The following is a 24,068-nucleotide window of genomic DNA, read 5'->3' on the forward strand; positions in this document are numbered from 1 at the left end:
GTGCGTCTGTCAGTGTGTGCCCAAGTAATAGTGTGTGTATGTCATTGTTTGTCGGTGTATATGAGAGTGTGTGTCTGTCAATGAGTGTATGCGTCTTTCAGTGAGTGTGCGTCTGTCAGTGAGTGAGCGTCTGTCAAAGTGCGGCCTTGACAGGAATGGGTGGGGAAAATTTCAATTGGTCGGGAGGGGTGCCCGAGCACCATCCTGCCTTGGGCAGCCCAAATCCTAAATACACCACTGCCGGTAACCCTTAACCATATAACTCTTCTAATGTTAAACATTAAGGACCATAGATGTTCTTGGCTCCCATTGAATTTAATTTACTGATGATCTCCACTTGTTTTATGTTGTCCTGGTTATTTAACACAAACATCAGTGGGGCTTGTTAGAGAGTTTTCTCTGTGACATTTTTTTCCCTAACAATGTATCTCAGGGCAACCATAAACTAGCTAGATATTGTACAGCTTTTCCAACAGCATCGTTTGCAAGAAAGATAACAGCATAGAATTTCAGCATTTAAATGTTCACCTAACACACTTCACTTCCACATTTGTGTCATCTAACATTTATATGATTTTATTGTAAATTCTTCTAGCAACTAAAAATTCTATATATGAAATACTTTAACCATGCCTTGTTTGATTATACACCAATCCTCTTAGAGTATAAGTTTATTTGAGCAGAGCCCTCAGTTATGGGCGTAGGAACCGGGGGGGATGGAGGGGACGCATTCCCCCCAGCAAATCATGCGGGGGGGACTGGTTATGGGGAAATCCCCCCCAGCTCCGCCGGCCCCCCTAATGCTGCAGCCGCCCGAGCGCTCTGTAAAGAGCCTCAGGCGGCTGCAGCTTTGCCCGGGCTGGTGCGTCCATGAGGGCGCACCGCCCGGGCACAGCATGAGGAGAGGGGCTGACAGGAGGAAAGCGCTCAGCGCTCCCTCCTGTCACTCCCTCACTGTATCGTGGCCGAGCTCTGTATGGTCCGCCGGTACAGGGAGCATCTGTCTCCTGTACCTGGCCGGACTAACAGGAAGTGAACACTGAGTGTGCACTTCCTTTTAGTCCGGCCGAGTACAGGAAACAAAAGCTCCCTGTACCCGCGGACCATACAGAGCTCGGCCACGCTACATCATAGGTAGGGGGGAAAGAAACAGGGAGGGGGGGAGAGAGTAGGGAGGGGGGAAGAGAGTAGGGAGGGAGGGATGGGTGGGAGAAAAAATAGAGTGACAAGGGAGGGAGGGGGGAGGGGAGAAAAAGAGAGTGCCAAGGGAGGGAGGGGGAGAAAAAAAGAGAGTGACAAGGGAAGGGGGGGAAAGAGAGTGACAAGGGAGGGAGGGGGAGAAAGAGTGACAAGGGAGGGAGGGAGGTGGATACAAAAGAGAGTGAATAGGGAGGGAGGGAGGGGGATAAAAAAGAGAGTGACAAGGGAGGGAGGGAGGGGGAGAAAGAGTGACAAGGGAGGGAGGGAGGGAGGGGGAGAAAGAGTGACAAGGGAGGGAGGGAGGGGGAGAAAGAGTGACAAGGGAGGGAGGGAGGGGGAGAAAGAGTGACAAGGGAGGGAGGGAGGGGGAGAAAGAGTGACAAGGGAGGGAGGGAGGGGGAGAAAGAGTGACAAGGGAGGGAGGGTGGGGGAGAAAGAGTGACAAGGGAGGGAGGGTGGGGGAGAAAGAGTGACAAGGGAGGGAGGGGGAGAAAGAGTGACAAGGAAGGGAGGGGGAGAAAGAGTGACAAGGGAGGGAGGGGGAGAAAGAGAGTGACAAGGGAGGGAGGGAGGGAGGGGAGAAAGAGAGTGATGAGGGAGGGGGAGAAAGAGAGTGACAAGGGAGGGAGAAAGAGAGTGACAAGGGAGGGAGGGGGAGAAAGAGAGTGACAAGGGGGGGACGGAGGGGGAGAAGGAGTGACAAGGGAGGGAGGGGGGAGAAAGAGTGACAAGGGAGGGGGAGAAAGAGTGACAAGGGAGGGGGAGAAAGAGTGACAAGGGAGGGGGAGAAAGAGTGACAAGGGAGGGGGAGAGAGTGACAAGGGAGGGAGGGAGGAGAGAAAGTGACAAGGGAAGGAGGGGGAGAAAGAGAGTGACAAGGGAGGGAAGGGGAGAAGGAGGGAGAGAGATTGACATTCATCACACACACACACACACAATCATGCAACCCTTACACACACAAAAACACACAATGCATTCCTTACACACACTCAATGCACCCTGTACACACACTCAATGCACCCTTTACAGACGCACACACTGCACCCCGTACATACACAGAAACACACCTTGCAGCCCTTACACATACAAACACAGATTCACACAATGCATTCCTTACACGCATATCAGGACATCCCCTACACACTCCACCCCCTGTGAACAAACTCATTGGTGGAACATGAAGGTGGACCCTGGGACCCAGACCTTGAGCTGTGTAAAGGGCCCCCAAAAATTGGAGCTGCTTCCCGTTCTCCCAGAACATTGATTTTTGTGACCAGAGAGCTTGTTCTACACCAGTGGAGCCAGACTGCAGCTAGAGCCCATCATCATCCTCATCTGGTTGTAAGTAGGCAATCTAGCATATTATTCGTGGCACTAATCTCTAATTTACCTCACATTAAAGAAACACTATAGTCCCCAGAACCACTGCAGCTTAATGTAGTGGTTCTGGTGTCTATAGCCTGTCCCTGCAGGCCTTTTAATGTAAACACGGCGGCACTCCAGCACTGGTGTTAGTTAAAATGGCAGAAAACTAATTGGAAAGGGTTAGGGGGGCTAGTAATAAGGATAGGGGGAGAGGGGTAGGTAGAAAAATAATTGGAAGGGTTTGGGGGGCTACTAATGCAGATGGGAGAAGGGGGAGGTAGAAACATTATTGGAAGGGGTTAGGGGAGTACTAAAATGAATGGAAGGGGTAGGGTGGGTTCTAATATGCATGGAAGGGGTTAGGGGGTACTAATATGCATGGAAGGGGTTAGGGGGGGTACTAATATGCATGGAAGGGGTAGGGGCTTAATATGCGTAAAAGGGGTAGGTGGGGTTCTTTTGTGCATGGAAGGGGTAGGGGTGGTTCTAATATTCATGGGAAGGGTAGGGGTGGTTCTAATCAGGAGGATCCCGGCGCTGTATCCGGGTAAGTAAAACCCCTTCTCTGTAGTGACCCTTTAATGTTATTATTTAATCATTTATATAGCGACTGCAAATTCCGTAGCGCTTACAATGGGATAAACAACTCCTAGTTTACGGAATAAGAATATACCCGGCGAGTAAAAATGCTATCCCCCCCAGATTTTTTGGGGTTCCTACGCCCATGCCCTCAGTAACTTTGGTCTATGTCTAAGCTGTCTTATTGCAACCACTTGTTTGTTGTTCCACAACTTGTTTGTTGGCGATTTTACTCCCCTATTCCAGTAACTATCAAGGCACTCTTCCCTCCATACTCTGAGGGTAATTACGGCGCATGATCCAAAACAAGAGGGATCTGTGCTGCCAACCTCCTCAAACGCATGCTACCAAGATGGCACCCTTGCGAGAGTTGTCTCCTGCTTCCTCAGAGGCCATTACTGGGGATGTCTTAGCCAATTCCTCTCAGCCAACAGTGGTCAGGTCAGGCTATGTGATAGCTGTTACATTACCTCTTGCCCTGACCTCTGGAGCAAGACCCCACTCAACACAGCCCAACTCTGCTAAAATGGCAGCTGCAATGCAACCCTCTCCAGATTCCTTGGAGGCAAGTGCACTATCTGCTTCAGATGACTTTCAAGCCTCAGTAGATGCCAGATTGAAGGCTCAGGAAGGCATATATTAAAGCTCTGCTCTCAGATATTAAAGCACTGTTTGCTGCTGATATTTCTGTGGTGAGGGAGGAGATGACCACACTGGTAGGCCGCATACAGGTGGTCAAAGAGGATGTAGGGGACTACAGGGACAGACAGCAGGACATGGCTACTGCAGTGGGGCAACTGCAACAGTAGCAGTACCAATTTGAGACAAAACTGGCCCATATGGAGCACCTACACCGGCACCGGATTATTTAGATCAGAAGTCTACCAGAGATCTATGCCCTTAGGAGAGATGCTTCATTTGCTTAGGAGACTTCCTTGCTGTCCTTCATTAAGGCCATGGGCATAGATATGTAATCCCACTTCTAAGTGGCCAGAACCTCAGAGCACCAGTTGATGTTCATCGAGACCTTTTAGGGCGGTTTCGCACAGAGGCAGACAAGACTGCTGTGATGGTCACAGTTTGGGCCTCCCCAACATATGCCTTTGAGGAATGTGTCCTTTTCTTTTATGGAGACTTCTCCCATTCTACTATTGCCTGGAGTCAAATGCTAAGACCCATTTCCAAGCTCTTACATTAAAATGCCTTTGTCTATTCATGGGGAACAGAGTGCTGACTGAATGTCTGCCACAGCGGCAAACAACTCTAGGTTTTGGATATTTCGGAGACAAAATGCCTTGGTTACTAGCCTACTACAGCCTCCTCAATGAGTAATCAAAGTTCCAGAAAGACCCGCTGGGATGTGAATAATGTCTAGCTGTTCTACTCTGAAGAAAGACACTCTACATTTACATGACTTGAGTTAGGGCCTATCATATGCCACTTGTACTTAGTTATAATGCTTTTTTTCTATTTTTGTTTGTATTCCACAAAGGCATGCACTGTACTTGCAGGGCAGTCTGGGCCTAGCCCTTCCTATACTGGAGCAAACCACCCCTTATACGGAGCAAACCACCCCTGATTAAGCAGCATCTGGCCAAGCGTTTAGGAGAGCTGATCATACTTTTCAGTATACACATTATGCACAATATGTAGCTGATTTTGAATGTAGCTTAAAACATTAGGACTTGCAAACTATAAATCTGCATATATGAAAATCCAGTTTTTAAAATGTAGTATGTATCACGTTTGTTTTTTATAAGGGTGTATGGCCTGTTATGATACTACAAAAAAGAAAATAAGTATTGCAAAAACAAAGCTACAAAAGAAAATTGCATCACCTAATTATTTTTTTTTTATATAATAATTCACTGTGACATAGTTTTATGAATAATAAATATAAGCACAAAGTAAAATAGTGTGGGTTGTGTGCTTTTAAAAAATATATACTTTTGCCACAACACTCTGACCTTACAGTATATGGTCAAGTTGTTTGCCTCTGGGGTGGAGATGGGCTTTCTGCCAAAAAAGATGCCGTAAGTCGATGTTATTAATCTTCCCAAAAATGGTAAAGGCCCTCATTTCTGCTCCAATTTTAGCCCAATCTCGCTACTCAATTGTGATGCCAAGATTTATGCTAAATTATTTGAAATGAGAATGACAAGCAGCCCATTTGGTTATAGTAGTATTTTTTTCAATGTTTGCATGCACTACAAAGATTTGCATAACGTTATATATGGCTAACAGTAAAACAATGATGAGCAATATACTAGAATACATAAATAAAAAGTACTTATAATTTCCCTTCCTGTTGTTAACAGTTAGTATGGGTGGTGACATTTTTAGCTGCAGTTCTACTTGGCCTTGACCTTGGACTGGCAGCAGGATTGGGATTTGAACTTCTGACCGTGGTGTTTCGTGCACAATTGTAAGTAGAAAATGTAAACCTGATTAAATGATTACACTCTAATGCAGAGCAGAAACTACTTTAGAGTATGGGGCATAAAAAAAGCAGTTTTTATTCAATAAAAACATAATAAATTAAAAAAAAAATAAAGAAATAAAGAAAGAAACTTTAAAAAAACATTTAAGGTGGAGCAAACATTGGAAACATTTTAATTGGTTTCCATGGTGATTACTTCAGTTTTAGTACTTTGCCACTAATCAATAACCCTCAATGGGTTTAGCGTTGAATTACAAATACTGCAAATTTCCGTTCTGGTGCAATGGTTTTGAAATCTCTTTAGAGATACTACAGTTTTGAAATTCCTGAATTTTAATTGCATTTTTATCTAATGTTTATGACCTAGGCTAGGTATCTTTTTGAATATAACCATCTAAAGATAGAAATAAATTAAATTGTAAATATGTACTTAAGTAGTAACTGTATACACACACATATACAATTGAATGTACCACATTGTTTTTCACAGTCCAAAATGCAGTCAAGTGGCTAATATTGGTGGAAGCAACATTTACAAGAACAGAAAAGACTATAGAGATGTAAGTTTAGACAATTCTGATATATAATATATATGTTAGAAATATTTAAATATATATACATGTAACAAAAAGTTCCCATCTTTAACAGGTCTCCTTTCTATTATAGATACATGAGCCTCAAGGAGTGAAAATATTCCGATGTCCTGCTCCAATCTTTTTTGCCAACATAGATTTTTTTAGAGACAAAGTTATTGCTGCTGTAAGTCTCAACAACTACGTATCTATTCATGTTTCTTATATATTTACACACAAAATTATATACACAAACAGAGTAACACAAAGTGTCTTCTGCAGGCTGGAATTAACCCACTTAGGATATTGCGAAAGAGGAACAAGGCCTTAAGAAAAATCAAGAAGCTGCTGAAGAAGGGCGAACTTCATATAACACCAGTATGTGTGAATCTGTTTTTCTTAATCAAAATAATATATACAATCACCATTGGTAGATGTTGCATTGCAAAGCATTATTTATTATAGGTTGTATCTTTAAATACATGTAAGCAACTGCAAGCATATTTTACTTCTGATAGGTGTGACTCTCTTTAAGCACCATTTTGTTTTGCAGAAAGGTTTAATCAGCACTTCATATGACTATAAAGAATCGGATGATGAAGAACTAGACAATAACAGAGTAGAAGAGCTGGATCAGCCTATAAACACTTCTGACTTGCCGATTCAGATAGACTGGAATGCAGACCTACCAAATAACATCAACGTTCCTAAAGTTGACTTTCACAGTTTGATTCTTGATTTTGGAGCAGTCTCGTTCCTCGATATATCTGGGATGAAGGGCCTGAAAGCGGTAGGTAACACTTAAATTATAAAAGATAAATGTGATACTCACTGATACATAGTAATACTGATAACCAGTGGAGTAGGTAAGAGGGCATTCACGGGATGAATATATAATCAGTTGCTGTTTATTTATTTACAAGCAGAAATACATAGCAACTGGGAACTATGTTTGAGTCCATGTGTAAGATCTTTATCAGAACAATAAATGGTTTAGTTTGATTGGCATAAATTGCATGTGTTCTGTTGCTCTGAATGCATCATGTGGACAGCTATAATCATACCTTCCAATATAACCTTCCTGGCAGTGTTTATTAATGGTAGATCCTTTCACCATCCTTACAAAGGCAAGTTGTTCAAAATAAGGCTAAGGATCACTAGCACAGCATAATTTGCTGTGTACCACTTCATCTGTGGACTGGAAAAACAAACAGTGCTCTAGGAATTATTCCATATTAACACACCAAACAGGTCCAGTGAATTGTGCTCTCCCTTGCCAGTGCTATCCACTGGATATGTACTCCACTTTGAAGCAAAAACCACCACAAAGACAGGATATGTAGGAGCAGCTCACGGAGGAAAATCTTAGGAGGAAATGCTAGTAGCACGAACCGCATCAACAGACCATTTGCCATTCTCCCCTTTGTATTTTATATGCCCTTGAAATAAACACAAGCTAGAGTTGAATGAATGAGCTGATCTTTTAGTGGCTTCACATGCAGGTTTTGTGGTGTTGTCGACTAATCTGGGTCTTCTAGATCATCAAGTAGACATGTGCAATTAGTTTCGTTCCAAATGTCAATTCGAACTAATTTCGGCCAATTCGGACAGTCGGATACTTCTGAATGTCCGAATAGCTGAATTGCCGAAGTTCCGAATTGTCGAAGTTCCAAATTGCCGAAGTTCTGATATTGCCAAATTTCCAAAGTGCCGAAGTTGCCGAAGTTCCGAAGCACAGAATTGCCAAAGTACTAATATACCTACCCAGTGGAAGAATGAAGAATGTTACACTGTATGCAAGTTTAAATAAAAAGTATACAAACATAGCAAGGATTCAGCTGTGAGCATTTTCAACATTTACAACAATCAAGAACCACACATTCATATAAAATGTAAGTTACTTACTACCACAAAAAGAGGACATAGTCTTAAATTAGAGGGGCAAAGGTTTAAAAAGGATATCAGAAAGTATTATTCGAGAGGGTAGTGGATGCATGGAATAGCCTTCCAGCTGAAGTGGTAGAGGTTAACACAGTGAAGGAGTTTAAGCATGCGTTGGATAAGGCATAAGGCTATCCTAGCTATAAGATAAGGCCAGGGACTAATGAAAGAATTTAGAAAATTGGGCAGACTAAATGGGCCGGATAGTTCTTATCTGCTGTCACATTCTATGTTACTCAAACTACCACAACAAGAGGTCATAGTCTTAAATTAGAGGGGCAATGGTTTAAAAATAATTTCAGGAAATATTGCTTTACAGAGAAGGTAGTGGACGCATGGAATTGCCTTCCAGCTAAAGTGGTGGAGGTTAACACAGTGAAGGAGTTTCATTATTATTATTATTATTATTATTATTATTATTATGCCATTTATATAGCGCCATCAAATTCCAAAGCGCTTTACAATGGGTGGACGAACAGACATGTAGTTGTAACCAGACAAGTTGGACACAAAGGAACAAAGGGGTTGAGGGCCCTGCTCAAAGAGTAGTGATGTCCCGAACGGTTCGCTGGCGAATAGTTCCTGGTGAAAATAGCGTGTTCGCGTTCACCACGGACGGCGAACATATGCGATGTTCGGTCCGCCCCCTATTTGTCATTATTGAGTAAACTTTGACCCTGTACCTCACAGTCAGCAGACACATTCCAGCCAATCAGCAGCAGACCCTCCCTCCCAGACGCTCCCACCTCCTAGACAGCATACAATTTAGATTAATTCTGAAGCTGCATTCATTTTTATTTTTATTTTTTGTATTATTTTTTTATTTATTTTTTGTTTGTGTTTATTATACATTATCCTCCATAGCCAGTAACCTGTGTTTATTATACATTATCATCCCATAGCAAGTAACCTGTGTTTATTATACATTATCCCTCCCATAGCCAGTAACCTGTGTTTATTATACATTATCCCCCCATAGCCAGTAACATGTGTTTATTATACATTATCCCTCCCATAGCCAGTAACCTGTGTTTATTATACATTATCCTCCCCATAGCCAGTAACCTGTGTTTATTATACATTATCCCCCCATAGCCAGTAACCTGTGTTTATTATACATTATCCTCCAATAGCCAGTAACCTGTGTTTATTATACATTATCCCCCCATAGCCAGTAACCTGTGTTTATTATACATTATCCCCCATAGCCAGTAACCTGTGTTTATTATACATTATCCTCCCATAGCCAGTAACCTGTGTTTATTATACATTATCCCTCCATAGCCAGTAACCTGTGCTTATTATACATTATCCCTCCCATAGCCAGTAACCTGTGTTTATTATACATTATCCCCCCATAGCCAGTAACATGTGTTTATTATACATTATCCCTCCCATAGCCAGTAACCTGTGTTTATTATACAATATCCCCCCTTAGCCAGTAACCTGTGTTTATTATACATTATCCTCCCCATAGCCAGTAACCTGTGTTTATTATACATTATCCCCCCATAGCCAGTAACCTGTGTTTATTATACATTATCCTCCAATAGCCAGTAACCTGTGTTTATTATACATTATCCCCCCCATAGCCAGTAACCTGTGTTTATTATACATTATCCCCCATAGCCAGTAACCTGTGTTTATTATACATTATCCTCCCATAGCCAGTAACCTGTGTTTATTATACATTATCCCTCCATAGCCAGTAACCTGTGTTTATTATACATTATCCCTCCCATAGCCAGTAACCTGTGTTTATTATACATTATCCCCCCATAGCCAGTAACCTGTGTTTATTATACATTATCCTCCCCATAGCCAGTAACCTGTGTTTATTATACATGGTGACGAGAGCAATGGTGGAGAAGCCTGGTTGACCGCCTGCTGCGTTTGGACTATGGACCAGACTTTAAAAGACTTTATTTTCCCTGCAGAAAGGCTTGTTCGTGCCTTTCTGCCGGGTTGTTCGGTAGATTTTATCTACCGAACAAACTGCCGAAGGAGCGACCACCTGGGAGCTGGAGTGTGCCGCCAATTTACCTCCCTGAAGCTGCGGTTAACCGCAGCTTAATTGACGAATACAGGGTGGTCTTTGTTCCTTTACCGAACACGTGGCGGCGGCCATTTTAAAAGTCCCGTACGGCCAGCGGTGTTCGGCACTTAAACTATGGAACTAAAAACGGACACTTATTTGAACGAACACCGCTGAGCCGTCCGCCGCCTGGTTCCTGTTCGTACAGTTTAACGAATACATGTCTATTCGGTATGTTATTTTATGTGAATGTGTTAACCCAGATAGCTATGCCATGGAGCCCATTCGTGTAGTTAAAGACTTTGGCTCCATGGCAATTGAACTGTGTGAATAGGATGTGAGTGCTATTCTGTAGTTTTCTGCGCTCAGATCCCAGCTATCTGGGGATATGTGAAATGTCTGTGTTTTATGTAGACAAGGTGACTTTTTTGTATTTTAAAGTGTTTTACTGTCTTTGTGTCCCCACGTGTATAATGGAGTCTTGCCTCTGTCCTGGGAGATAATTGAATTACTTCTCAATTATCTCCAGGATAGAGGGAGGGCATTAGGATGCATTGTGGGGATGTTTTACTGCTGTGTGTCTGTAATTGGTGTATGTCTGTCCCTTGTCACAGGCTTCCATCTGGTCCCCTAGAGGAGTATCCACAAGGTGGGAGACTTGCATAAATACTGGGCGGGTAGCCCATAATAAACCAGACCACTGCTTGACCCTCAACACGGAGCTCTGTCTTGTCTTTGGGGGGATTCACTGTATGCTGTTAGAGACTGATTGCCAGGAGTGTAAGCTGCTTGGGAGCTTTTCCTGTTCGTCTGCTAGCAGCTATTCGTGAGGTTCCAGTTCGGGAGTTTGGAGTGCTACCTTATTCCCTTGTATGCAGTTCAGGAGTTTGGTGCATTCACTTGTATTCAATTCGGGAGTTTGGTGTTCTACAGTAGCTGCCTTTATATCTGAAAGGGGAAGATCGCCTAAACGGATTTTAACCTGTGTTTATTATACACTATCCTCCCATAGCCAGTAATCTGTGTTTATTATACATTATCCCTCCATAGCCAGTAACTAGGGATCGACCGATTATCGGTTTTACCGATATAATCGGCCGATATTCGGTATTTTCAGCAATATCGGTATCGGCCAATAGGGATACCGATATTGCCGATAATACCAACCAGGACCGCCAGGCTCATTACAAGCCCGGCGGTCCTGAGGGGGCGGGCAGCAAGCGTTTACTCACCTCCCAGCAGCTCCTCCAGCTCCCCAGTGTAAATCTCGCGAGACCCTCGGCCAGCTCTGACGCCCGCGGGTCTCGCGAGATTTACACTGGGGAGCTGGAGGAGCTGCTGGGAGGTGAGTAAACGCTTGCTGCCCACCCCACCCCCACCCCCCTCCCCCAGCTAAGCAAATGCCACTGGACCACCAGGGATTAACATATCCCCCCTCCCTGGCAAGGCAACAAGCAGGGAGGGGGGACAACAATAAATAAATAATAATAATTAAATATATATATAAAAAAATAATTTCATATAAAAAAAAAATGTTTTAATAAAACATGCCCCCTCACACATACACTATTATTATACACATACACTACACAAACACACTGTGTATATAATTCAGTGTGTTTGTATAGTGTGTGTGTATATATAATGCAGTGTGTTTGTATAGTGTGTGTATATAATGCACACTACACAAACACACTGTATTATATACACACACACACTATACAAACACACACTGCATTATATACACACACACTATACAAACACACACTGCATTATATACACACACACTATACAAACACACACTGCATTATATACACACACTGCATTATATATACACACACTATACAAACACACACTGCATTATATACAAACACACTATACAAACACACTGCATTATACACACACACACACTATACAAACACACTGTATTATATAAACACTACACAAACACTGCATTATATAAACATTACACAAACACACTGCATTATATAAACACTGCATTATATACACAGTGTGTTTGTGTAGTGTGTTTATATAATTCAGTGTGTGTTTGTGCAGTGTGTTTGTGTAGTGTGTTTATATAATGCACACTACACACACACACACACACACTCTGCATTATATAGACACACTATACAAAACACACACACTACATTCACTATACACACACTACACAAATACAAACACTCTGCATTCCTTATATACACACACTACACAAACACACACACTTTGCATTTAGTATATACAGCATTCACTTTACACACACTGCATTCACTTTACGCACACTACCCACAGACTACACAAACACTCTGCTTTCATTATATACACACTAGACAAATACACACTGCATCCACACCACTCACACTACACAAACACACACTGCATCCACTACACACACACACTGCACTAACACTGCATCCACTACACACACATACACAGCTCCCCTGTCTAAACACACTGCATCCACTACACGTGGCATGTATATTTTGTGCATGTACCTTTAGAAATAGTTTTTTATTTTCCAAAATGGTAAATGTACAGAATATCGGCAAATTATATCGGCTATCGGCCTGAAAGTTCACAGAATATCGGTATCGGTATCGGCTCTAAAAAATCAATATCGGTCGATCCCTACCAGTAACCTGTGTTTATTATACATTATCCCCCCATAGCCAGTAACCTGTGTTTATTATACATTATCCCTCCCATAGCCAGTAACCTGTGTTTATTATACATTATCCTCCCATAGCCAGTAACCTGTGTTTATTATACATTATCCCCCCCATAGCCAGTAACCTGTGTTTATTATACATTATCCTCCCATAGCCAGTAACCTGTGTTTATTATACATTATCCTCCCCATAGCCAGTAACCTGTGTTTATTATACATTATCCCCCATCGTCATTTATCGTTGGACCTAGGCAGCATGATGTCTTAGGCCGGCCCAGAGAGTGAGTGAGTGAGTGAATAATATAATATATATGTTCAGAAACATATTAGTAATATATGTAAATCGGGTTCATGCAAAGAGGGTGAAAAGGTATTAAAGAAAAACACACTTATTGCATCAAATTTACAAAGCCAAACTTTTAAAAGCTTTCCTCATTTCTTTCTCGGGATGAGGAATATATCGGTTGTAGACTGAGGATTTCCATCTGTCCAATCTTTTAATAATATGCACTGGAGTGTCAGTGTTGAAGGAGACCGAAGCTGCCCCTATTCTAATAGAAAGACCCGAGACATGGATACAACCCAATCTTAGGAGTAGTGTTCTGATGTAGAAGATGAATTCAGCTGTAGTCAGAGGGATTCAGTGAGAGTAGTGGTGAAATGTGTGTGGCATGACTGAGTGTGGGTAAGTAAGAGTCAAGTATTTTAACTGGGCACTAGTTCTAGGTGGGATGAAGTGGTATAGCGGATGGATGAGTAGTTTGGTTTGCTTTAGAGGTTTGTAAAGAAAGTATATAGTGATCATGATTTTTAGCGATATCCAATATTTTTAAGGTGGTCCCAGTGCCACCACTCATATCTGGTTTCACAGTAGCTTGCATTTAAAAAAACAAAAACTTTTTGGACTGTAATATAATAGCAGTCAGTGTCCTTCACACGTGTGCGTTTCAGGGCCTGCCAGGGCACAGTGTCACACCAGTGCAACTCATATCTGGTGTAACAGTAGTGTACATTAAAAAAAACTAGAGATTTGACTGTGAAATAATAGCAGTCAGTTTCCTTCACACGTGTGCGTTTCAGGGCCTGCCAGGGCACAGTGTCACACCAGTGCAACTCATATCTGGTGTAACAGTAGTGTACATTTTAAAAAAAAAAATACAGGGGGCTTGTTGTCACCTTTCGGGGACCCTTGGTGTTGTACGTGGCTGGGTGGAGGAAGAGACCTTCAATGACATCAGTGAGGATAAGGAACGGGACATGGCTAGCTTGGTATCCAACCTTGTGCAAATGGGGAGTTTGGGTTGTGTAAATGGACTGTTTGCGGTTGTTTGCGGTGCGTTAAACGGGGAGTTTGGTCTGTCACTGTGAAGCGGGCGTAACTCTTACACTACCTGATCGATACAACATCATACCTGATGTTTTAAAGCACGTTATTCCAAACAATTTAGGAATATTAGGTAATTTATGCCCTTTATGGATTAAAACCAGACTCCGCATCAACTATGTAATTTTCCATGGGAGTTTTGCCATGGATCCCCCTCCGGCATGCCACAGTCCAGGTGTTAGTCCCCTTGAAACAACTTTTCCATCACTATTGTGGCCAGAAAGAGTCCCTGTGGGTTTTAAAATTCGCCTGCCTATTGAAGTCTATGGCGGTTCGACGGGTTCGCCCGTTCGCGAACATTTGCGGAAGTTCGCGTTCGCCGTTCGCAAACGGAAAATTTCATGTTCGCGACATCACTATCAAAGAGCTTACATGCTAGAAGGAGTGGGGTAAAATGACACAAAAAGTTAAGGATAGTGTTCTAGACTAGTGACAGTTGCAGAAGAGGAGTCAGTCGGGAGCTATTACCGGTTTAATTGATACGCTTTTATGAAGTGGGTTTTTAACGATTTTTTGAAGGAGTGGAGACTGGGTGAGCATCTAACGGAGGAGGGAAGCGAGTTGCACAGGAACGGTGCAGCCCTCGAGAAATCTTGAAGGCGAGCATCAGAGGTGGGAGTACGGACAGAAGATAGACGTAAGTCTTCAGAAGATCGTAAGGGCCTAGACGCGACATACTTGTGTATAAGGGAGGAAATATAGGTGGGAGCAGAATTATGTAGAGATTTGAAAGCAAGAACCAGAATTTAAAATTGAGCTCTATATCTTATAGGAAGCCAATGTAGGGACTGACAGAAGGGTGAGACGTGGGAGGTGCGGGCGGACAGGAAGATGAGCCTCGCCCCCGCATTCATTATGGACTGTAATGGTGCAAGTTGGGAGCACGTAAGACCACTAAGAAGCGCATTACAGTAGTCAAGGCGAGAAAGGACAGTGGAATGGACCAGCACCTTAGTCGCATCTGGCGTTAAGAAGGGGCGGATGCGCGCAATGTTTTTGAGATGGAAATTACAGGATTTGGCGATAGACTGAACCTGAGGCTTGAAGGAGAGGTCGGAGTCAAAGAGAACACCTAGGCAGCGAGCCTGCATGGTGGAGCTGATGGTAGCACCGTGGACTTGGAGGGAGACAGACACAGGAGTAACAACACTTAAGGGAGGAAAAACAAGAATTTCAGTTTTGGTCAAGTTTAGTTTAAGGAAGTGGGCAGCAATCCAGTTAGAAACAGCAGAGAGGCAGTCAGAGACACTAGTCAAGAGGGACAGGAAGAGAACAGGAGAGTAGGTAGATTGGCGTGTCATCTGCATAGAAATGATATTGGAAGCCAAAGGAACTAGTGAGTTTACCAAGTGAGGCAGTATAGATGGAGAACAGTAGGGGACCAAGGACTGAACCTTGGGGGACACCAACAGAGAGGAGTTGGGGAGAAGAAGCAGAAACAGAGAAAGAAACACTGAAAGAGCGCTGGGAGAGGTAGGGGGAGCACCAGGAGAGAGCAATATCTTGTAGACCGATATTGCAGAGGATGAGAAGAAGCTGTTGATGATCAACAGTGTCAAAAGCCGCAGACAGGTCAAGGAGAATTAGGATAGAGTAGTGACCACGAGATTTTGCAACGAGTAGATCATTGGATACTTTGGTCAATGCCGTTTCCACAGAGTGCTTAGCGTGGAAACCAGACTGAAGCAGGTCTATCAGAGAGTTGGACTCAAGGAAATCTATCAATCTCGCATACACAATTCTTTCAAGGATCTTGGATGCAAAAGGCAGTAGCGAGATTAGACGGTAGTTGGATGGGGAGTTAGGGTCACGGTTGGGCTTCTTTAGAATTGGGGTTACAGTTGCATGTTTGAAGGGCAATGGAAATATAGCAGAGGAGAGAGAGAGAGATTGAGAATTTTAGTGAGAGGTGGAGAACGAGAAGAAGACAGAGTACGGATGAGATGCGAGTGAATTGGATCTAGGGAGCAGGTGGTGGGGCATCATGCGTGGGATAGGCATAAGGCTATCCTATACTTAAGATAAGGCCAGGGACTAATTAAAGGTATTTTAAAAATCGGGCAGACTAGATGGACCGAATGTTTTTATCTACCGTCACGTTCTATGTTTTTATGTTTCTAAGTGGACAGTCATTTTCTGAATTTCATGTGTTGGAAGCAGGAAAAAGGGCAAGCAAAACGATCTGAGTGACTTTGACAAAGGCTAAATAGTGATGGCTAGATGACTGGGTCAGAGCATCTCCAAAATGACAAGTCTTGTGGGTTGTTCCTAGTATGCAGTTAGTACCTACCAAAATTGGAGCAAGAAAGGACAACCGGTGAATCAGTGTCAGGGGTGCCTAAGGCTCATTGATGCATGTGGAGAGATCTTTACTTTTTGTAAAATGAAAAATGTCAGTGCTAACCCCAGATGAAGGAACAGTATCTTGGTGCTGAAACGCGCGTCGGGCATGTTCTTAGGGAATATTGACCTAGTAACTAATTTTAATGGATTTTAATTTAGCTTGTTCACTTTATTTCAGGGAGCACTAGTTATGGGATTTTTGGTTTTCTAAGCTACACCAGAGAATAGTTTAAGGTTCCTGCCGTCTCCGTTTGGCCTGGGATCTGTTATGAAGCTTGATTCTGTTACCTAAGTGGTAGGCAGTCTCAATACTAGAGAGGAGCTTTTCCATCCATTATAGGTTTTAGGATTCTCTATGAGGCTTGTTTGCTCTGTTCAGTATGGTTCTCTGACCTATGTGGCAGGCAGGATTAGAGGTACCTGGAGGAGGGTTTTTTTTCTTACCAAATACATTTGTGGTCTTATTTAGCCCTTATACATATTCTTTGACTTAAGGCTGCACTAGGACTATATATTTTGATCCAGATACACTAGGAGGTAATATATAATATATATTTTGCTGGAGTTGTCTACCCTTATTAGAAACCTTATCCTAGTCCACTCGTTGTATTACAGCCTATGATTTATTACTATTTGGGCTAAAATATATATATTGATCAAATGATCACTACACACTATCTCCTAGTAACCTCTTCTCATGTGGCCAGTTACTGCTAACCGTGATTATTTTTTCTTTCTTTTTTTGTGCTACATTACCATTAGCTACTTGTGTTTATAGCTTTAACAACCTTACAGCTGCCCTAAATGTTAAATGTTCTATGGGTTCTATGGGAGAATGTTTCTCTCCCCTAAGAGAATCTCATCTAATCTGTAGGGCTCTGGCTTATTAGCACAATACTCTAATCCACTCTGTCTCTGATGCTAGCTTTTATTTTTCAATATGTTTTAGCCATTAAATTAATGGACCACTAAGAATTAGCCCCTTCACTTAATAATGGAATTTCCCTGAGATTTTGGAAGCTATATGTTCTGTGTTTTTTTTCATTAACATGATAGTGTGGTTTTAACACACATATACCTAGACCTGTTGTCTATATCTACTATTATACTAACCTTAAAGGGTATTTTCATAACTTTGATTCCTGTATGTAGACAGGAACCAAAGTTTCTCCTTTCTATTTTATTAATAACTATTTGCATGCATATACATACAATTTGCATATACAAACTTTTTTTACATTAGAGATAAATGCTATCCTTCCTCCACAGGTTTTAAAAGAATTCATTAAGATTGAAGTGGATGTATACATAGCTGGTGTAGATGGTAAGTTCATTCATTTTATGCTGCTGACTACTTTACTAAAACATTGCATTAGGGTTAAAATAAATTCAAAGGGGGGTGGGGCCGGGCCGCCGAGCCGACTTGATGCCATCCTCTTGGGCTCCAGCTCTGAGCTCGTGGAAAGGGCTCAAAATGAAGACGAAGATAGCCGCACTATCGGAGCCCTCACTGCCGCTGTATGGATGGTGACGCCAGCATCAACCCGATGCCCGTGAGTAACACACCGGGCACCGGGTTCACAGAAACGGCCGTTCTCGGCCCGCACACAGACACAAGCCCGACCTCGTACAGCCGCGGAGTGACACGCTCCACTGGGACAGGAGGGGCTGCATAAATAAAGCCTACAGGCATGGGGTGATAGAAGGTAGGTAAGTGGCCAAGGGGAGGTCTGGACTTTACAATGCAATGTAGGGAGACAGGGAGAAAGGGGACAATATTCTATTAAGGCTACTCAATGAAGGCATGCACACAGCACTGCCTGCAATTGCAGAAGTTAATTTTATTTGTCGCCTGTACACAATGCGTGCAGACGACTGACGTAGGTTTTGCACGGTACTCACATTAGGCAGTCCTGGTCAGAGTTCCGGGCTGCCTAAGTCACATGTGCCATGGGTGCAACTACGCCCTGGCACAAAAGCAAAGATTTCTGTGTACAGGCAGTGCTTCAAGTTGAAAGGCTGCATGTAGAGATTGCTTGCTTCATGAGATTGCTTGCTTCATGCTTCATGACTAAAAGCAGAGGTAGTCATAGATCGTGGAGTCACCCTTTAAGCTATGGAAGGTAATTACTTTTACATCTTTCAAAGTAGTAACATGTTAAAAATAATGCTGAGGACAGATGGGTCATGGTTTGGTTTTACAAACATTATGAGGTTTTCCCTAAAATGCAAGGACATTTATACCGGAGTGAAGAAAAAACTTGTAATGGATGTTTTCTTTGATCATCAATCTTCTATTCAGTTTCAGAGAGTTCTTCCTAAAGTCTGCAGTGCACTAAATGAATAGGTGTATTTCTCTTTATTGATGTGGTAGAAATACTGGAATCCATTTGGGGGTTTGTAGCAAACTGCCATTTGCCACTGGGCATTGGAGAGGACTGATTGCTAGCCTCCTGCCCTGCGACTATGGCCCTGGGATGTATTACCCTTTAAGAACTGTTTTGGGCATGAAAATGTGCTTGCGGCCGGTCAAAAGTGACTTATACCTCTCTCCCGAACGGCTGAACGGATTCGAATGATTTTTGGGTATATTTGTATTTGGAATGTGCTGATTAGTAATATGTAATTTCTTAATATTGGATGTATAGTTTTAGAGTTATGAAAGTTGGGTAAAAAGTATGTTTTAAACTGTACGGATAATTGGGTTACCTCTCAGGCTAAGGGGAAGAGATGTGTGGGATGTAACCATTGTGTGATTGGGTAATGTATAATTGTCTGTGGGCGTATCCCTTGCAGGGGAGAATTGCATAAAAGCAGAGTGTGTGCCATTAAACCTGGGTTCTTCTTGACCCTCAACACGTAGTCTTGTCTCGTGATTGGAGGGGACAGCTATACTCACACTGGGGATTGCTATGCTCTGCATACTCCCTTGAGCCTTAATCACTTAGCTTTTTTAAGAGCTGTTCCTGTTACACTCTCCTTGGAGGAGATATCTTCCCCACACAGTCCTGGATGCTGGAGGTTCATACAGGGTGGAAGGAAGAGGTCTTTCCCACACGGTCCTGGAGGACAGAAGCTGATCCAGGGTGGAAGGAAGACGGCGAGACTCCAGTCAAGCTACGGCGGTTGTGGAGTCTGCGGTGGTTGTAGTGTCCGGTGCGGTGCTTGTGGTCCTCGGAGTAAGCTAGGAAGCGTCCATTAATGGAAGGTTTAATTAGAATACTAGAACATAAGAAATCTAGATTGCTTTTAAAATGTGTATGTGGAGGCTCAATATCAATAAGAACAATGTAATGGGCAGACCACAAACTGTATCATAATACTGTATACATTTGAGAAAATCTACCATCAGGAAATCATAGATAATTTTAAAGTTACACATAACGTATGTTTGGAGCAATTAAATGAATTACTATTTTCATGAAGAAACATATTAACACACAACAGCTTTCTGGTTCAGAGAAGGAGATGGAAATGGTAATTTGATTTTCCATTAAGGGTTGAGAAAATAAATTCTAATACATAGTAGTCTAATTGACCTTTCATTCATGTTTTTCTATTTCTTAGATAACCTTTTGGATAAACTTGAACGTTGTGGCTTTTTTGATGACACAATACAAACCTCCATAATTTTTCTTTCTGTTCATGATGCCGTGTTACATGTGCTTGTAAAGAGGAACCTGGACAGCTTAGCTAAAGCAAAAGAAGCCGAGGTTAAGGTAAAAACTCATTAATGGTTATTTATAGTACGTCCTCTAAAATGACATAATTATATATAATTGTTTAATTGTTATTTGTTTCATTCCACTAACAGGAGAAGGAAACAGGATTCTATTCAGATGAAAAGAATAGCAGCATCAAAAATCGAAATGTCAATGTAAGTTAATAAAGTAAATCAATCATTCTCTTACTGCTAAGATATAAAAAACATGATTGTGTAGTCTATTTAGACCACTAAAAAGTAATACAAAGTCATTGGAGTAAAAGTCATGCAGTATACAAATATAACAGAACAAGCACACAAACAAAACATGTATACAAAGAAAAACAATTATATATTATTCTACTCTGCACCTACAGGCCATTTTATTAAAGATGGGTAAATGGGCTTAAATTGACACTGTATACACTATAACTGTTACATTTCATTGAAGATAATATTGTAAAGCGCTGCAAAATAATTTGGCTCTATATATTTGCCATTATCAATAATTTAAGTGGTTATAGTGTTTGGAGTCCCCAGCAGCTCATCCCCACTGTACTGCTTTGGCTAATGAGAAAGCAGTAGCATGACCAGCAATGGGCACCAGTGATTGGTTGAGTGTCAGCTGACCACTTTAAGCCTATCACAGAACCCATTAATAATCTAAATTGGTATGCACGGAAGGAAGTGTGTAACTTATGCCGTTGTTATACCTCTCATTCAGTTATAAACTGCTCAAAAATTGTTTAACACTGAATGGAGATACATGGAGATACAGTGCCAGGGGAATCAAAGCACTTTAATCAGTGAGAAGAAATGGTTATAGTGCCTTGAGTGTTCCTTTAATTCTCGCATTGCGTATCAATTTTCCTTTTTTATTAACAGCCAAAGAGTGAACATTTTCTGGTACAATTGTGTAAATCGTGATATGACCACCATTAGTACTAGTAGAGTAAGATAGGTGCCTTGGAGAAGATAGCTATCAAATCGTTCTAATTTTAATTTATCTTAGAAATATATATGTGGTTCTCTGTAAAAAGTGGCAGGCTTATGTCATGTATGATTATATACTCTTCTTAAATCCCCATTATATTTACCTAACTAAGGTGACTTTAAAAAAGCTAATTTAAAGCTGATTGTGCTGAATTTATAATTATTTATATAGACTAATATATTCCACAATGCAATCCAATAGATAAAACAAACAAACAATTCTAACAAACATTTTGACATATGGAATAGTAGGTGAAGAGGGCTCTGCCCACACAAACTTACAATTTTAAAATTTCTATGAATTTTACATCACTTGTCTCAGCATTGTAATTAAGGATGCAAGTCTGTGAGGTATATATTAGTACATATAGTTTATACTATTATAGTAAGGTACAGGCATCACAATCAGCTCTCTGCTACTTGTTTTATTTATTAAGAAACAATTTACAAAATAAGCCAATGACAGAGAATTGGCAAACCAGCTGGTAATTAATGAATTAATGCAGCCACAGATAACGGTAGGTGAAGAATAGCTGAAGATGTAAAAAGCGTTTTTTAAAAATTGGACACAGTTTAAAGTTTAGAGATGTACTCATTTTATATTGGCTCATAAAAATCAGTAAGATATTCCATGTTCACAACAATAGTTCCAAAACATTTCTTTTTTGACAGCTTTGGCAATATTGTCTGAACATTTATTTTTTTCTTCAGTTAAAACGTTCGTCTCTATTGACCTTATTTTTCAAACTGAGGCACAAGTACTATAGCATTACATTATCATCAGTACTCAATGGCAAATACATCATAAACATTGTTGTCTAGTAGATATCCACCAATATCTATACATGCACCCCCAATACCTAAATATGTACAATTATTAAAGTTTAAAAACACAAGTATATTTTTAATTTAAATATATTGCACATATTTTACTGGCCACCGTAATTCAACAATAATATCGATAAAAAACTGATACCATGTATTTTCTCTTGGTTATGAGTTGTTTAAATTGCTTTCTTCATTTTCAGGATACTATTTCTGATATCTGAATGGATAAACCACAAGTTCATTTTTATGCAACCAGCTAACCGGAAAAGCATTACAAAATGTCGATTTGCGAGAGCTTTCTGAAAGATGTGCCTTTATTACATATATAATTATGAAACGACTTCGGAGTTTTCCGATAACTTACAGATTCATACTGGCTTAGAAACAAACATGTTACTACTAATTTACAACTTGATTAACAACACGTAGATCATTATATTATTTATTATACCCTATGGTTTTAGAACCCAAAAGTTATTGAATCTGTACTTCTTCTGTCTGTTAAATCTATCAAAAGTATATTTTTATTTTTTATTAGTAGTAATAGATACCCTGACACTCTCTTGCATGATAGGTATTTTGTGCTAGCGAGTAAGCAAAAATACCTGCTGCTGAACATCCGGTTAGATACCATAATATTAATGCCCTGGACTTTAGCTTTCTATCTTTCCAAGACCTTCTGGCTTTTCTAGCGTATGAATTCTTAAATTGTAACCACAATGGGATATTACTATTCTGAGCAATAACTAAGCCAAGTGAAAATCACAGTATCACAGGTACTTTTAAAAAGTGTGGAATGACCTTTAGAATGACCATCAATTGATTAACCATGCTCTCAAAGCAATAAGAATAGTTAATACTGTATATTGGAAATATTAAACATGTTGACAATAAGCGTTGTGCAATGACAGAACTGCCCACTTTTATACTATATTTACTATAACATGTCTTTACATACATACAGCTGGATTAATAAACACCTTTGCATGAGAATAATGGCCCCTACGGTCACATGACCTGTCAAAGATATTTAAGTTTTGATGCTAAAACAAGCAGTACATTTTTTGAATGGCAATCCATACACTTGTCTATTTTACCAAGACATTCTACTAGCCTACATGTGGGAGAATTAGCAGCAATGTAAACAAAAACACACTAAAATTTTCCATGCCATATTTCTCTTTTCCCACAAAATGATTCTGCTGTAGCAAAAGCAAGAAACATAAATAAAATACTAATTGATAAACTGATAGCCTTAGATGCTGAGGACATAACACTCCTAAACTTCAAACAAATTATGTGTATTTTTATAGGGGTATAAAAAAAACCTAGTTAACCAAGGTCAAGAACCACCACATCATCCGCCCCCAAAATAGGCATGCTCAAGACTTTCATTATTAAATGGATCAAAGAATAGCAATTTATCTTCCTCCATCTAATATATAGATGGAAAATAATGTTAATAGGTAAGGGCCATCGAAATACCTATTCTCTACGAACTTGGCTTCGGAGTGGAGGGTAGTAAATTATATGGTGAAGTAGGGGATGCACAAGGCCCCTAGCTTATCTGTGAAAAGGACCATGGGATGCTTAGTCTTTTTGTCTATATTTATGGATGGACCTGCATGTACCCGAGCCCCATAGGTTAGATAGGTAGTTATACAGGTGTTCAAAATATATCTGTACCATATATACCAAGTAAGATTCCCAATAAAATTACCTGTTGATATAGCTATGGTTGCCTTGTTACAGATCTGATTGAGAAAAATTTAGATGTTTTGTAATTTTCTAATCTACAAATTGACTTTAAAATAATATTTAAGTTCACAGATCATTGCCCTTTTTAATACTTTTGGCAATCTTAAAAATCTTGATTCAGTTGAATTATTGAAGATGATAATAGGTGTTTGATATGGATCATTTACTTTTTATTTAATCTTTGCTTAATTAGGATTTTAATTTTTTTATTTTTTTTTTACGTTTTGGTCAACATAACTTCAAAATCTCATTGAAT

The 24,068-nt window shown here is 40.9% G+C and overlaps 1 protein-coding gene across 1 annotated transcript in view; it reads left to right on the forward strand.

Moving 5' to 3' along the window:
* The window catches only part of LOC134602788 (chloride anion exchanger-like), a 57,981-nt gene extending 34,398 nt beyond the window's left edge, over nucleotides 1-23,583 (forward strand). Inside the window, exons 13-21 of the mRNA XM_063448111.1 lie at nucleotides 5,463-5,569; nucleotides 6,075-6,144; nucleotides 6,251-6,343; nucleotides 6,439-6,534; nucleotides 6,710-6,946; nucleotides 17,800-17,854; nucleotides 20,098-20,249; nucleotides 20,345-20,407; nucleotides 22,255-23,583. Of these exons, the coding sequence (XP_063304181.1) occupies nucleotides 5,463-5,569; nucleotides 6,075-6,144; nucleotides 6,251-6,343; nucleotides 6,439-6,534; nucleotides 6,710-6,946; nucleotides 17,800-17,854; nucleotides 20,098-20,249; nucleotides 20,345-20,407; nucleotides 22,255-22,275 (894 nt within the window). The 3' untranslated portion in view covers nucleotides 22,276-23,583. The remainder of the gene's footprint in view (nucleotides 1-5,462; nucleotides 5,570-6,074; nucleotides 6,145-6,250; nucleotides 6,344-6,438; nucleotides 6,535-6,709; nucleotides 6,947-17,799; nucleotides 17,855-20,097; nucleotides 20,250-20,344; nucleotides 20,408-22,254) is intronic.
* The last annotated feature ends 485 nt before the right edge of the window (nucleotides 23,584-24,068 follow it).

Source organism: Pelobates fuscus, chromosome 3 (genome assembly GCF_036172605.1).
Source record: "Pelobates fuscus isolate aPelFus1 chromosome 3, aPelFus1.pri, whole genome shotgun sequence".
Taxonomy (NCBI): domain Eukaryota; kingdom Metazoa; phylum Chordata; class Amphibia; order Anura; family Pelobatidae; genus Pelobates; species Pelobates fuscus.